The sequence below is a fragment of the Mchenga conophoros genome, linkage group LG3 (genome assembly GCF_057382185.1).
Source record: "Mchenga conophoros isolate Kocher_MC1m ecotype Shallow Benthic linkage group LG3, M_conophoros_male_GT1.1, whole genome shotgun sequence".
In the NCBI taxonomy this organism is placed as follows: domain Eukaryota; kingdom Metazoa; phylum Chordata; class Actinopteri; order Cichliformes; family Cichlidae; genus Mchenga; species Mchenga conophoros.
This window is the reverse complement of record NC_140528.1, coordinates 83,558,299-83,573,735: the sequence shown is the minus strand read 5'-3', so window position 1 is coordinate 83,573,735 and position 15,437 is coordinate 83,558,299. Positions and strand designations below refer to the sequence as shown.

Genomic DNA, 15,437 nt, shown 5'->3' with positions numbered 1-15,437 from the left:
AGGTCCTATTAATAAACGGTTAAGGAATGTGTATTTATGACGACGATTTGTGAGACTGGTAAACTTATGATACGTACGATGGTCTTTCGTTCTACACGGTGCATTTCAAGGTCCTGTACCCATCCGTCGGTAAACTGTACCTGGGCTTGTTGCAGTGACCTGAAGTTACTAAACTTCACGAGTGTATGCACTCACTCCAAGAAGCGTATAATTATAAATATGCATATAAATATGCTAAGATGAGATAGCTGACTTCATCTAACTAGCAAATGTTGTCCAGGCTACGTTGGTGATGCAGTTTTTTTTAATGTGTATGATATTTTTGTCATGCGATTTTAAAGCTGGTCCTACAACCGCATCCAAGAATAACATGCAGCTTATCTCAGAACTGTCGGTGAAAATTATTCTTGGAGCTAGGTTTAATTGAGCTGCATTTTAAAGAGGTGCAGTTTCACAATTTGTGTATATTTTCTAAGTTCACTATTTTGTCATGTGTTGAGAAAAACACAGATTTTAAAATTACATGGTCTAATATTTACATTTAGCATAACTGCAACATTATTTTTTCTTTTTTTTTTTTAAAGACTCGAAAGGACTTGAAATTCAAAGTTTCAGACTTGTGACTTGACTCGGACTTTTACACCAGTGACTTGAGACTCGACTCTGACTTGCCTGACATTACTTGAGACTTGACTTGAGACTTGAGGATAAAGACTTGAGACTTACTTGAGACTTGCAAAACAATGACTTGGTCCCACCTCTGATGACGACTGAGTTGGAAGATTGTTTTACGTTTAGTCAAATCTTTCATACATAAAGTCGGATTACAAAATCATCCCCTAAGTTTGTTGTTTTATTCAAGGAATTGAAATTATAGAGAAAATCTGTGAAATGACTTAAAGAAAACAAACCACAAAAACTCTATGATACTCTAAACCCCCTGGTTTAGGTCGGCAACATTTCTGATGATGAGTGCATCTAACATTTCCTCAGAAGTCAATGTGCCATATGATTGCATTAGCAATAAATTACACACTATATAGAACCACTTCATAGGATTATATTTGTGCGCAGATGTTTGCAGCTATCAACGAATATTTATCAGCTATTTTGAAACAAAAAAGACTTTTTATCCATAACAGCAAATGAACTGTACAACAGAAAATACAAATGCTATTTATGGTCTCCTCACAACAATGATAAGAAAAATAAACTGGGCCAATATGTCATGTTTGTTACTACAGAGACACACATGTTAATGTGATCTCTGGTCTCCTCTGAGTGGGAGTTATTATAACTGACTGTAAAAAGTCAGCACAAGGGAAAATAAACTCCACCTAAACTTGGTTTATATCTGACCCAGACAGACTGCAGGTCATAACTTCTTACCTGAAGTTCAGTTCACCTGACACTCGGACCGGCAGCCGCCTCGGGTCTCTGCTCCTCCTGCCTCCCCTTTCCCTCATCCACCTGCTGCCTCTGTGGAAGCTCCGCCATAGCCACCACCAAACAACTGACTTATTTTTACACATTGACCAGCATCCGGCCAATCCGCCATCTTTCATTGTTTATACCGTTACAAAAAAATAAAAAAACATCATCGGCCCATTAAAAACGAAAAATCACCATCAGTATGTCCGATGGCCAGTCCAGCTATGGTCGTGCCATCAGTTAACCCTTCACGTGGCAGCTGTGACACGCGTGCCCAGGGTTGCCGACCCCTGCTCTAAAGCATCTGATTTGGATTCCTGAGATCAAATATATTTTCCTTTGTGTTTGTTTTCTTCCCATTTGTGGCTTTAATGTAGTGTTACATCCTGTTTGTTTGCTTCCATCTGTATACATGTCCAGATTCACTGTTATGTTTCTATTCTTACATTGCTGTGTGATCACTGTTCCCTCTGCTGACTGATGTGACCTTTTGTATCTCACACTGATACTTGTCATATTTGTATCTGCGCCTAAAAGATAAAAAGTTTTCCATGCTAAAACACAGCTCCACCTCCTGCAGTTCTCCCTCTGAACCACTAGATGTCTCTGTTATCTAAATGAAGACGTGCAGCACAGCAACCACAGCAGCGCTCAGATCACACGTGTCCTGTTATTATGTATAAAAGCATGAAACAGGTGAGACAGGTGGGATCAATATTAATGTTGTGGAAATATATGAAAAAGCAACAGAAGAGTGAAAACATTTCCTGTTTCTAGAAAGATCTTTCAGCTCATAGCTGCTCACAGACTGTATTTACAAGTGACAAACTGCAACTCTACAGTACATCTACAGTATAGATCAAATATATTCTGTATTCAAATCTATTGAGTGATGTTTGAAAGTCTTTCCAGGTGAGTTTGATCCAGGAGGGTCTGAAGCCAGAGTCAGACAGAGACTGTGCAGAGACTGTAGAAGGACAGAGCAGCAGCAGAGCAGTCCAGATACACTGATGATCCTCTGTCAGATCCAGAGGGACACACAGGGATGATGCTGGACTCTACATTGTGTCTGACAGTGGAGCTGTTCTCAGAGCAGTTCACTCTGCAGCACTGACAGTCATCTGCACTTCTTCTCATTCCTCTGTCAGTCACTGCTGGATGAAGCTCTCCTCTCCACCTCCCAGTAACATGGCCCAGTCAGAGCGTCTCTACACACAAGCTGCTGCTGCTTCAACCTCTCTGGATCATCAGGACACAGCTCCTCCTCTCTCAGCACACACACCGTCCTGTTTACCATCATCACCTCCACCTGCAGAGAGAAGAAGGAAGAGCAGAGGAGATAAACGAGTGTTTCCAGAGACTCTTCATCAGCTGTCAGTCAGTGATGCAGCACATCCAGTATAAAGAGCAGCAGGGACTTCAGTGCTGGGACTGTACTAGGACTCATTGTTGCTTCACTTTTTCTAATCTTTGGATTTTTATTGAAGTTGATGAAAATGTTTTTCCCTCCTAGTTTGAGTTTGGACTTTCATTCATTAGAAGAACCTTGGTGTGTCCACTCTGAGCTCTGTAGGAACCCCAACAACAAGCCCAACAATCCAGATGGACGGTTCCAGCTGTTAACTGGAGGAATTCCATCCAAACATCTGCTCTCACTAAATTCTTCCTCACCTACAGACTGTGTTCTTCACTGCTTTAAACTTGGAAATGAATGCAGTCATTGGTCTGCGTGCTGCTTTGTTCAGAGAGCTGATTGGCTGTTGACAGTGTTTGATCAGAGCGTGTCAGCCGTTACCATGGTGACCATAAAGGTCAGAAACAGGAAGTGTTTGTGTCCAATCCTGAAGCCTGTCACCATTCTCCTCTCACAGCTTCACTGAGAAGCTGCAGCTTTACAGGAAACACTGGATCTTTGTTTCATACTGACTGTGTTTAGTACAATACTGCTGACAGCACCACCCACTCACTCCATCACTCTACTTACAGCAGAGTCTCCAGTCTGTAGTCTGGACTCTGCTGAAGATCAGACAGCTGCTTCACATCTGGATGCTTCAGGTTGTTTCCTTGCAGCTCCAGCTGTCTCAGATGGGAGGGGTTGGACTTCAGTGCTGCTGCCAGATAATCACAGCTGATCTTTGACAAACCACAGCTCATCAATCTGTATAAAGAATGAAAGATGTAAGTTTATTAGACAAAGTGTGAGCTTGAAATCATTCAGTGTTTCATCATCTGTTCAGAGCTGAAGAAGGTTCAGAATGTAGAAGTTTAGAAAATGGAAACTCCAAACAGCTGAAGCCAACAGGAAGCAGCTTCAAACAGGAAACTGTGCAGAGTTTCAGACTATATGTCCTGATGCAGCCAGTTGGATTTTGGAGATTTGAATCTCTGTTCTGTGACTAAGTCCTTGAATCATTTCTTCCAGTTGGTCCAACAAGACAGACTAAGTGTTGGACATGTGTTGTGGCTCCATTAGGGGAGCTTCTAAATGTGATGTGATGGCCCCTCTGGGTCTGTCAGGTCACAGCACTGAAGAGAGCTCAAACTGGGCACACAGTTGTTCCAGTCTGGACCAAAGACTCTATACTGGGACTGAGGGACTGCTTTGACTGCACCCACTGGGACTTTTTAAAGGCTCATGTTCTCACTTAGATCATCGATTTCTACTTACATTTCTTTCTGGGAAAAATGGGGATTACTTTGGAAACAGGAAGTATTTTCCCCAATAAGCAGCCCTGGATTAGTAAATCACTCCAACATGTTCTCAGGCAGAAGAAGCTGTCTTGTTATGAGGGAGAGAAGAAAAAGATTGAGGCACAGAAACTTGTTGAAAGAGAGATAAAGCAGCTAAAATCAGGTGTAAAAGTAAAGCAGAGGATGAGCTGAATAAAGGACACTCAAGGCTGGCTTGGAAAGGAATGAAGTCCATGGTGGGGATGCAGAACAAGGAGCAAAGATGAATGTGATGCTGAATCAGCAGAAGACTTGGACTCATTTGATTCCAGCTTTGGATATCATTGATTTCAATGAAGAGCTTTGTGATTGTAGCAAAGGGCTGGTAGCTCTGAGAGTCCCACTGATGAGGTGTTTGTGTGGAAATCTCTTAGTGGGACCAAAGAGAGAAAAAGCCCTGGTCCTGATGCTGTGGGAGGGAAATGATTGAAGTGTGCTGTGAGGAACTGACTGGGAGATTTTCACACATTTTCCAGTCCTCCTTGGAACAACAGGAAGTTCCCAGCATATGGAAACAAAGGTTAAGTGTCCTATGGCACTCAGTGATGATGGTGCTGTGGCCCCACCACCTCCACCTCTTTGTAAAGGAACTAACTGTAATCTGAAGCTTCAAATGGAACTAAGACTTCCTCCACTAGGTGGCAGTGTCTGATGAGAAAGTGTTAGTGGAGCTGGCCTGGAGTCAGAAACAGGAAGATGCAGGATTTGGGCTGAAATGGGGAAAAGTGGTTGGCACTAGTGCCTTAAAGCAAGAAGGTTGTAGGTTGAAGCTTGTTGGCCTTTCTGTGGAGGTTGGATGTTCTCCCACAGTCCAATGAAATGCTGCTTAGGTTCATTGGTGCTTCTAAATTGGCTGTAGGTGTGGATGTGAGAGAGTGCTTCTCTGTCTCTCTCTGTTGGCCCTGTGATGGACTGCTCACCTGTGCAGGTGGACCACGCCTCTTGCCCTATGACAGCTAGGGCACAGGCTGCAGCCCTGTGAGCCTAAGCTGAATAAACAGTTAGCAAAAATGATTCATAGATGGCCTGAAATCCCCCAGTTAGCAGGTTTTCTTAGATAGCTATGACATGCTAATCCCATCCAGCAGCTGTATTCTACCTGTAAGCTGATCCCTGCTGAGCCAAAGCACTTTTTCATATACAAATTACAACCTTTAATAGAAACCTATTGGTCAGCATCTTATTAGCCTGCTGTTAGCTTCATTCCACAGAAAACTGAGAGAAACTAACAGAGTTGATAAAGAATAAAGAGAAATGTGCTGATTTAAAGCCTTTGAAGTGCTTCAGATGATCTCTGTCCACTTCTGTCCACTCATTCATTCATGTAAGCTTTCTAATGCAGCTTTGATCTTCACAGTCTGCTTCATGAAACTCATTCTAACCCTGAATGTCAGAGTGTTCCTCCTTCTCTTTCCCATCATTCATGCTGGCAGTGGAGGAGATTTGGATGTTGGACTGTGTTTTGGATGATGTGTGTATGTTTGTGTTGGACTGCTGTCTGTAAAGCAAACGCACATTTTGCTTTGGATTTCAGTGTCAGACAGACTTTAAGGTGGAATGAAGAGTTGGAGAGGTTCACAGTGAATTATCCAGTGGAGGATTTTTCTTCTTCTTTTTGAAGGTTTGAAATGTGAACATTGTTCTGCTGCAGTCAATGGACTAAACCAGAGAAGAAGAAAACAGACTTTACCATGAAGATCCTCAGTGTGGATCAGTATAATATCAGCCTGATGTCTGCAGTTTAGTGTCAGCACAACTTTCACATCATATTCATCTCAGCACAACTAAAACATGCTGACTGACCTCAGAGTTTCAAGTCCACATCCTGGACTCTCCAGGAAACCACACAGATGCTTCACTCCTGAATCCTGCAGGTTGTTGTTGGTCGAAGACCAGGAGTCATTACTCAGGTCCAGCTCTCTCAGATGGGAGGGGTTGGACTTCAGTGCTGCTGCCAGATAATCACAGCTGATCTCTGACAAACCACAGCCCCTCAATCTGTATAAAGAATGAAAGATGTAAGTTTATTAGACAAAGTGTGAGCTTGAAATCATTCAGTGTTTCATCATCTGTTCAGAGCTGAAGAAGGTTCAGAATGTAGAAGTTTAGAAAATGGAAACTCCAAACAGCTGAAGCCAACAGGAAGCAGCTTCAAACAAACACAACAAGAGAAAAAACTCTGAATGTTTCACATTAAAGTCGTACATTTATCATAAAAACAGGACAAAGACTTGAAAAAGTCGTGTTTTTCCTTCCAGGAACCACAAGGCTTCACTTTTAAAGGTGAAGTGTGAAAGAAATGGACATATTTGAAGTCCAACACCTTTTTCCAGTCACATTATTAAAGCAGACAAACTACAAGCTCATTTTCATTCCAACAAGTCATCTTCTGACCTGGACTAACAACACTGGTCTCTATGTGCAGCTGGCTGTGAGACCAGTGCTCAGGGAGCGTCTACAAAGTGCAACACTGAAAGAACATCACACACTCATTTGCTTCCATCATCCAACCTGAAGAGGAAACAGAGACGCCTCCCCTTCAAAGTAAAAGCTGCTCCTTTTGGACACAGTATCAAAGAAAGTCTACAGTATAACATAGAAAAGACAGAACAAAGTTTTGGTTGTTTTAAATTGTGCAGAAATGAAACTACACTAAGCTCAATTATGTGACAGACATTTCATCCCATGTCAGTTTGGCCTCATCCTGGGCCGGATTATCCAGCACACACTCTGACCACAGGCCCAGGGGCCACGCACAGCTGGGCTCCATCCAAGAGACAGGAAACAAACCAACACAATAATAAAAAGCACCATGTGATCTTCTTACATCTTCAAGACAAACATAGTAAAAACATGAGCATATTTGTTTCCTGATAAAATGATGTGACAGGTAGAACAGAGTAAAGTGGTGGTGTTACAGCCTTTCTCCCCTCTGCTGCCGAGGCTGTTAGTCTCTCCCAAACTCAGCTACAGGACTTCCAAATGAATGAAAGCAGCAGAAGTGGCTTTACAAATGAAAGAGGAAGAGGAGAAGAAGAGGAGAGGGAGGCCACCCTGACCATCACTCCAGCTGAAAACATCACACTTCCATTAAAGTTGGTGAGGAAATGTTGAGCAGGATGAGCTGCTGGCTAATCTGGAGGCTGTAGCAGCAGCTCACAGTCACAGTGGATTTCCACTCATGAAAAAGCTCTGGCTGCTTCATTTCTTATCTCATATCAGAGACTTTAATGCTTCACTGAAGCTGTACTGTGATGCTTCCATATCCCAGTGAGGCCTCCATAATGATTTCAGCTGTTCTGTACACACACTGTGTGCCCTGTATGGCTCAAAGTCTCTGCAGCCTGTTTTTATCTGCTATCATCAGATCTTCATCATCCTCATTCACATCCCTCACACACTCTACAGCCTCATCAGCACTGACTTCATCTTCACTGACTGATGGAGCACAACATGAACCTGTGGAGGCTGAAACACTGTCCTGTCAAACATCTCCCCGTCACCACTCCACTTCTGTCAGCCTTTAAATGAACCCTGCTCAAGTCTGTCACTTCTGTTTGGAGCCAAAAGAGGTTAAAGATTATGCCACTACATTCTTGTCTAGAAAATATTAAAAGTGTATTTGGTGACACACAAAAAGGGTAAAGTTTAAGTATAGTTTGGGTCCACACATGTCCAAACCCTGGTGTGTAGGCCTACTTAGTATTGAGAAAAGCCCACTAAAAGAACGCCCACCAGACCAAAGCAATGGTGTTGACTTGATCAGCATTAACCCCGCCCCCTGACTTTGATGGGTGAAGCTGACAAATAAAATGTATTTATGAACAACGATGCAGGGCCAGGAGTAGCAACGTGAATTAAATAAATAGATCATTAAATAATTCATTAAATGTGTCAGTAAAATAATTAAAATAGAAAACAAACCATTAATTGATTAAATATGTAATTAACTAATTAGAATTGTACATAAACAAATAATGAAATATTTTAAATGAAATTAACCGATAATTAATTATCAATATATGTTTTTAATTAATTACTAAAATAAATGATTCATTAGTGATGTATTTATTTAATAAACCATAAAATTATTGCTAGTTTACTCAAAAATAATTTTAAGACATTAATATTAAAGGTTAAATTATGATAATGAATACATGCAACTATAACTGATGACGTAAGAATTTGGATTTTTTTTAAGCTAAAGCGAAGGTGCTGACTCACTTGGCATGTTACTCTCAAATCCTCCCTAATAACAATAACATAATTACACTTTAGCCACAAGAGGGCAGCAGCATTAATACAAGTCACGTGTATATAAAGGTACAGTGATTATATTACAGTGATTTTGACAAAAACAAAACAGAAGTTGATGGCAGTGTGTTTTTCCATAACATACCAACCAAATTAAATAATAAAAACTTTATAACTTACAGAACTTTTTTAGAGGCTTTGACCACTGGCAGCAGCCTCAGAAGAGCCTCCTCTGAAGCAAAGTATTTCTGCAGGTCAAACACATCCAGATCTTTTTCTGATGACAGTAAGATGAAGACCAGAGCTGACCACTGAGCAGGAGACAGTTTATCTGTGGAGAGACGTCCTGAACTCAGGGACTGTTGGATCTCCTCCAGTAGAGAACGATCATTCAGTTCATTCAGACAGTGAAACAGATTGATGCTTTTCTCTGCAGACAGATTCTCACTGAGCTTCTTCTTGATGTACTGAACTGCTTCTTGATCGGTCTTTGAGCTACTTCCTGTTTGTGTCATCAGGCCTTGCAAACGAGTTTGATTAGTCTTCAGACCCAAGAGAAAACGAAGGAACAAGTCCAGGTGTCCATTGGGGCTCTGTAAGGCCTTGTCCACAGCACACTGGTAGAAGTATTTCTTTGAAGATTTTCTTGTTTGAAACACCTTCCAAGTTGTTTCTTGCTCTTCCAGCAGATTGAGTCCAGAGTTGATGAAGGTCAGGTGGACATGAAGAGCAGCCAGAAACTCCTGAACACTGAGATGAACAAAGCAGAACACCTTGTTCTGGTACAGTTGTTTCTCCTCTTTAAAGATCTGTGTGAACACTCCTGAGTACACTGAGGCTGCTCTGATATCGATGCCACACTCTGTCAGGTCTGGTTCATAGAAGATCAGGTTTCCTTTCTGCAGCTGATCAAAAGCCAGTTTTCCCAGTGACTCAATCATCTTCCTGCTCTCTGGACTCCAGTGTGGATCTGTCTCAGCTCCTCCATCATATTTGATCCTCTTGACTTTGGCCTGAACCACCAGGAAGTGGATGTACATCTCAGTCAGGGTGTTGGGCAGCTCTCCTCCCTCTCTGGTTTCCAGCACATCCTCCAGAACTGTAGCAGTGATCCAGCAGAAGACTGGGATGTGACACATGATGTGGAGGCTTCGAGCTTTCTTGATGTGGGAGATGATCCTGCTGGCCTGCTCCTCATCTCTGAATCTCTTCCTGAAGTACTCCTCCTTCTGTGGGTCAGTGAACCCTCTGACCTCTGTCACCATGTCGACACACTGAGGAGGGATCTGATTGGCTGCTGCAGGTCGTGTTGTTATCCAAAGGCGAGCAGAAGGGAGCAGGTTCCCTCTGATGAGGTTTGTCAGCAGCTCATCCAATGAGGTGGACTTTCTGGTTTCAGTCAGGATTTTAGTTTTCTTGAAGTCCAAATTAAGTCGACACTCATCCAGACCATCAAGTATGAACACAACCTGGAAGTCTTCAAGCCTGCAGATTCCTGATTCGTTAGTTTGATTAAAGAAGTGATGAACAAGTTCCACCAAGCTGAACTTTTCCTCTTTCAGTACATTCAGCTCTCTGAAAGTGAATGGAAATATGAACTGGATGTCCTGGTTGGCTTTGTCTTCAGCCCAGTCCAGGCTGTATTTCTGTGTTAAGACTGTTTTCCCAATGCCAGCCACTCCCTTTGTCAGCACTGTTCTGATTGGTTCGTCTCTTCCTGGTGAGGCTTTAAAGATGTCTTCTTGTCTGATTGTTGTTTCTGGTCTGTCTGGTTTCCTGGATGCTGTTTCAATCTGTCTGACCTCATGTTCCTCATTGACCTCTGCAGTCCCTCCCTCTGTGATGTAGAGCTCTGTGTAGATCTGATTCAGGAGGGTTGGGCTTCCTGCTTTAGCGATGCCCTCAAACACACACTGGAACTTCTTCTTCAGTTGGGCTTTAAGTTCTCGTTTACGGAGTGGAGCAAATATTTCTGAAGGTAAGAAATTCAGAAACAAATATTATATAATAAATATCATAGCCTTTCAGTACCCTGAAAGGATGAATGTCTATTGGTCCATTTCTTGAGCTATTAGGAAAGATCAATATTCAGTCTTTAGAGAAATTCTCTTACTGCTCTGCAGATGGTCAGCCATCTCATGCTGCTTAAGTCTCCTCAAGAAGTGGAGTGTGATCTTCAGAAATGCTTCTCTGCAGCTCTTTCTTTCATCTTCATCCTCTCCTTCAAACATCTCCTCATCCTCCATCTGGCTCTTTAAAGTTTCTGGGTGATCTGGACTCAGAAGCTTCTGGATCTTCTTCAGCTCGTTCTTCACAAACATGGTGATGTTGTCCTCCAGCCGCTGGAAAAGAAGACTATATGAATTACCCAGTGGTAAATGGACTGGTTCTTATATAGCTCTCTTTGATACTCTGTGCACACAAAGCATTTTATACAACATGCCTCATTCAACCAAGCACATTGTTCTATGCTTAAATACTTTCTTTCACACTCTGATGTATGCATCAGAGGGCAGCTTGGGTTTAGTACGTTACCCAGTACATTTGCCAGCCAGGGTTTGATTCACAAACCTTCTGACTAGTAGCTGACCTGCTCCCCTCCTGAGCTACAGTCACCCCAATCTGACTGAAATCATGGAGCCCAAACTCTGACTTATGTTGGACACACTGACAATCCTCTGGTCCACAAAGTGCAGCATAGAGGTGACTGAAAAGAACAAATGTAAACGTAGTACTACAAACCATAACCACAGAGTCCAGGTGTGTTTGATGTTGCTGTGCAGACTGACCAGTGGAAACCTCTGCTTTCTGCTGGTCCACTCTGTGGAGGAGTAATGTATAATTAGCTCATGTTATGTCTGTCCACACACAGACACAAGCTAAAGGTCCATGAAGTGATGTTTGGATGGGTTCAGTCAATCAGATGACTGTCATGGTGGAGCTTTGCTAGTCCTGCTGATCCCACTGAGAATTAACAACTCAGTTTCCAGATGTCTGTAGTTTTCTGCTCAGTTTCTTTAGTCCCAACAGCTCTTACCATCTCCTGCATAAAGCTTTCCCTCCATGCTCAGATGCCCTGGAACAAGGTGCTCTCTTTATATCAGTGACTGGTTTAAAGTGACAACTCGCCAAACTTTGTGTCAGCAAAAGTAGTTCTAATGTTTCTTACATTTATTACATTTTTACATTTTTACACACACAAATCAATGAACGCAAAAACATGAACTTTCCAGATATTTTGTTTTACAATGTTACAAAACTCAGTTCACAACTACACAGTCTGATTTACAAGTACAAAATATTTATGACCACAGTTTGAGCCGATGTATGTCCCGAGTCTGTGGACTCAGTAGTTTTGTTTTGATTGTTATTGTCTTTTGTTACAATTTCATTCTGATTAAGATTTTCTAGTTCTGAGGTTTTGGTTTCTGTGTTCCCTCTGTACTGTGTTAGTATTGTGTCTCTGTGTTCACTTCCTGTTTTATTTTGACAGTGCCATGTCCTACGTTAGTGTGTCTACTTTTGCTTCCCCTTGTCTGGTTATGTCCAATGAATCCTGCTGTGTCTCCCTTTTCTCATTCCCTGATGGCTCTTTTGTGTATATGAGCCCTTTGTTTTCTCCTGCTTGTTGCTGGTTCGTCTGTGTTGTCTCCCCGTGTCTCCGTTTAAGGTTTCAGGTTAGTTTTGTAGTTTTTTCAGTAGAGGTTATCTTAGCTTCTGCACAGGCCATCTCCACTGCACTTCACCGTTTCAATAAAGCTCACTCACTTCACAGCAGTGTTGGCATCTTGGGTCCTTTATTAAATTCAACATGGCTCGCCCCGCTAGCCGTGACATAAGATGTGAAAACAATATCCAAAAAACACGAGAGACAAACAGGAAATAGTTTTAAGGTGCAGGGCCAACAAACTGAGTCTAGCCATGAACTCAGAGTTGATTGAATTAGTATTTTGAATTGGCTGATCTGAGCAATCAAGTCTATGTTCACTTTGAGTTAAGATTATACGTGATTAATGTAAAAGAAAAAAGCCGTCATCAGCAACTGATTCTGATTTAACAGGTTTTCAAATCTAAACGGTACCCATCCCTAGCTGGCTGTAGTTAAACCTTTACTTAAAAAGCATCCCTAGACCCAGCTGTCTTAGCTAATTATAGGCCAATCTCCAACCTGACAATCCTTGAAAGAGTAGTTGGGGGGCGACAATCAGAGGGGCAGTGTGATGATCTTAGGTTACAAACTACCGCAGTCAAGTCATTAAGGGAGACGGGATCAAACTGCTCTAAGACAGCTGAGCACACAGGAGAAAGACTCGGATCTGAGGCAGCAGTCGGCGAGACAAGAGCCCTAATAGACAGAAGCTTGTTGTTAAAAAATGCTAAAAAGAGTGACGCTGAAAAACTAGTTCATGCATTTATTACTTCCAGGCTGGACGACTGTAATTCATTATTATCAGGATGTCCTAAAAACTCAGTGAAAAGCCTTCAGTTAGTCCAAAATGCTGCAGCAAGAGTCCTGACAGGGACTAGAAAGAGAGAGCAGATTTCTCCTGTTTTGGCTTCCCTTCATTGGCTGCTCCTCACATACAAGGTCTTAAATAATCAGGCCCCATCTTATCTTAATGCTGCACCACAACACCTGATCTCTTGTTTCCTCACCTCTTCAATCCCACTTTAATACTTGACTAAACTCATTTTCCTGTTTAGGTGTTGAGGCAAAGCCGCCCATCTACAATGCAGGCAACAGCAAACGGAGCTATTTTTGATTCCCTTTGAGTTTTTTCTACTTTTGTGCTACAAAATGTTCAAGCTGATTAAATTCATTAGAATAAAAGTTCAGATAATTTTCTCATATTAATGTTGGAGGTAGAAATTCAGGGAACTTTGCACAAAAACTGGCAGAAATTTCCTTCAAAGATGGTGTTTTTACTTTAATACTGTGAGTACATTTCAGAGCCTGGACTCTTTTACCTTTACTTGAGTAAAGAAGTTGAATCAGTATTTCAGCTTTAAGAGGGTATTTTAACACAAACATCAGTCCTTCTACTTAAGTATGTTTGACACTTTGTTTAATCATCATTTTTAATGATCAAATATAATTATGTTTGTTATTTGTGGATTTTAAATGTCCTTGACAGAGACAGATGATGATCATTATCCTGCACTGTGGTCTCAGGTTTGGTCGAGCTAGCACAAAGAATGGCTATGTTGAACTTCCTCCTGGGATCTACACTAAGAAGTGAGTCCAACATTAGCAGGGTCTCTTTCCTTTATCTGGATTCACGTTAGCATTCACAGTCACGTGAAGCTTGTTATTAACTCGATAAGTCAACCCAGGCTTTCAGCTGAGCGCTCACATGAAACACATGGTGTTGGCAGCATCTGATCAATCATATTCATGGAGACGTGTATCAGCAACAGAGCAGCTGTGTTTGTAGAAGGACGTCAAACTAAACCACAGGAACAATATGAGGAGATTACACACATAATAAAATACTAGCAGTAACACAGCTGCTGCAGACAAATCAGTCGTGTGATCGTGTGTGAGAGGAGAAGGACTGTAAAGGAGTTTGGTGTTAAAAGCTCTGTATGAATGTGGGAGACTTTGAAGGGCTTTAAAAAGGCCAATATAAAATAAAAGGCAGCAAAATTGCTGAGTGTGAAAGTCACCAGACTTATCAGAGCTCTGTGATTAAGACCTGTAAGAACACCTGTTTGTACTTGTTGGCATTATATCAAACACACACGTATATTAAGCCTTTGTTTGAACTCTGGTTGAATTTGTTACTTTCAGACTGTGAAACATCACAGAGGCTGCAGCTGCAGATCTTTTATTCACCTGGAAATTTACTTTAAATGTTAGATGGAAAATGTGTTGCTCAGTTTCACCAAAGTAAGAACAAGAATCCATAAACCTTCATAAAGACAAACATCTCCCAGAACATTGAGCTGCTGAAGTGTCACTGAAGGGAAAAACTATTTGTCCTCCTCCATCCAGCAACACCTGAAACACCTGAGTGGAAGCTCCTCCCTACACTGTGTTTGAAGCAAAGCACAAAGGAGACACCTGCTGGAGCAGCTGGAGTCCTACAGACACTCAGCCTCTTCACTACACAAACACCTCCTACAACATCCACTCTTTCCACTCTGACTGCTGTGTTTGTGGAAACACTCCAACACACACCGCTTCACATACCAACATAGAAATGTGTGAAAAAGAGCTGAGCTGATATTAAACATGAGGATTTATTCAGAAATACAGAGTCAGGAACAACATCTAGACACACATTACCTCTCAGCAGCAGAAGAACAGCCTTTAAAGTCTATATAAAAATCCTTCGACACGTTGCTCTTTAAGGAAACACAGCTGGGTTCAGGTCCAGGAGATTCTGGCCTCTTATTGATCCTAAAAGAAAAACAATAAATGTCACAGCTTCATGAGACAGGAAGAAAAACTGGAAATATTAAATTAAAGACATGATGAACAATCTCATAAAAATAATGTACTTACTCTTTGTCACATAACAGTCTTTTGTTAAAGTTTACACCAACATCCTTCGAGTAGTTGCTCTTTAAGGAAACACAGCTGGGTTCAGGTCCAGGCTCTGGATTAGTTTCAGGGTTATGTCCAGCTGAGCCTGGTACGCCCCACAGCTCTGGGCTTTAAAACAACACACACAGAGGTATGAGTGTGAATAATGATGGAGCAGTGATGTGAGTGCTGAGCTGTGACATGGAGAAGAGTCATGGACAGTTAGAGATGGTCATCTCACCTCTGAGCTTTGGTCTGGCTCTCATGTTCCCCACACAGAGTGCTTTTAGAGGGAGGGGCTCCCTCCTCTCTGTCCTCACACTGATCCATGCTGCTCAGTTCACATCAGCTCACACACACTTTCTACCTTCACCTGCAGAGGAAACACAAATCATTCATGTGCACATCAACTGAGAGCTGCAGAGGTCGTGTCTGATGTGTTGGACTAACATCCATCTGAGACGCAGCTTTCATCAATTCACTACAAAAAGTG

General features: G+C 41.9%; 3 protein-coding genes across 3 annotated transcripts in view; all 3 read right to left on the bottom strand.

The window, feature by feature from the left end:
- Positions 1-769: 769 nt before the first annotated feature.
- The window catches only part of LOC146581160 (ribonuclease inhibitor-like), a 41,177-nt gene continuing 26,509 nt past the window's right edge, over positions 770-15,437 (bottom strand). The window contains exons 3-4 of the mRNA XM_085268089.1: positions 3,416-3,589; positions 770-2,740 (exon numbers count right to left, since the gene is read on the bottom strand). Coding sequence (XP_085124215.1) covers positions 2,731-2,740; positions 3,416-3,589 — 184 coding nt within the window. The 3' untranslated portion in view covers positions 770-2,730. The remainder of the gene's footprint in view (positions 2,741-3,415; positions 3,590-15,437) is intronic.
- LOC146581163 (protein NLRC3-like) lies at positions 5,946-10,736 on the bottom strand. Its single transcript, XM_085267554.1, has 3 exons — positions 10,529-10,736; positions 8,596-10,387; positions 5,946-6,159 (listed from the first exon to the last, which is right to left on the bottom strand). Exons 1-3 carry the CDS (start codon positions 10,734-10,736, stop codon positions 5,946-5,948), a joined length of 2,214 nt encoding a protein of 737 aa, XP_085123680.1.
- On the bottom strand, positions 14,701-15,311 carry LOC146581162 (uncharacterized). The gene is made up of 3 exons (XM_085250845.1): positions 15,186-15,311; positions 14,924-15,073; positions 14,701-14,818 (listed from the first exon to the last, which is right to left on the bottom strand). The coding sequence occupies exons 1-3, from the start codon at positions 15,272-15,274 to the stop codon at positions 14,701-14,703; spliced, it is 357 nt and encodes a 118-aa protein (XP_085106971.1). The 5' UTR covers positions 15,275-15,311.

Coding starts and splice junctions, on each gene's coding strand:
- LOC146581163 (XM_085267554.1), bottom strand. CDS start 10,736: ATGTTTGTGAAGAACGAGCTGAAGAAGATCCAGAAGCTTCTGAGTCCA. Junction 10,388..10,528: donor GGCTGACCATCTGCAGAGCA/GTAAGAGAATTT, acceptor TCTTACCTTCAG/AAATATTTGCTCCACTCCGT. Junction 6,160..8,595: donor AAAGCCTCTAAAAAAGTTCT/GTAAGTTATAAA, acceptor TTCTTTATACAG/ATTGAGGGGCTGTGGTTTGT.
- LOC146581162 (XM_085250845.1), bottom strand. CDS start 15,274: ATGGATCAGTGTGAGGACAGAGAGGAGGGAGCCCCTCCCTCTAAAAGC. Junction 15,074..15,185: donor AGCCAGACCAAAGCTCAGAG/GTGAGATGACCA, acceptor GTTGTTTTAAAG/CCCAGAGCTGTGGGGCGTAC. Junction 14,819..14,923: donor AGACTGTTATGTGACAAAGA/GTAAGTACATTA, acceptor TTTTTCTTTTAG/GATCAATAAGAGGCCAGAAT.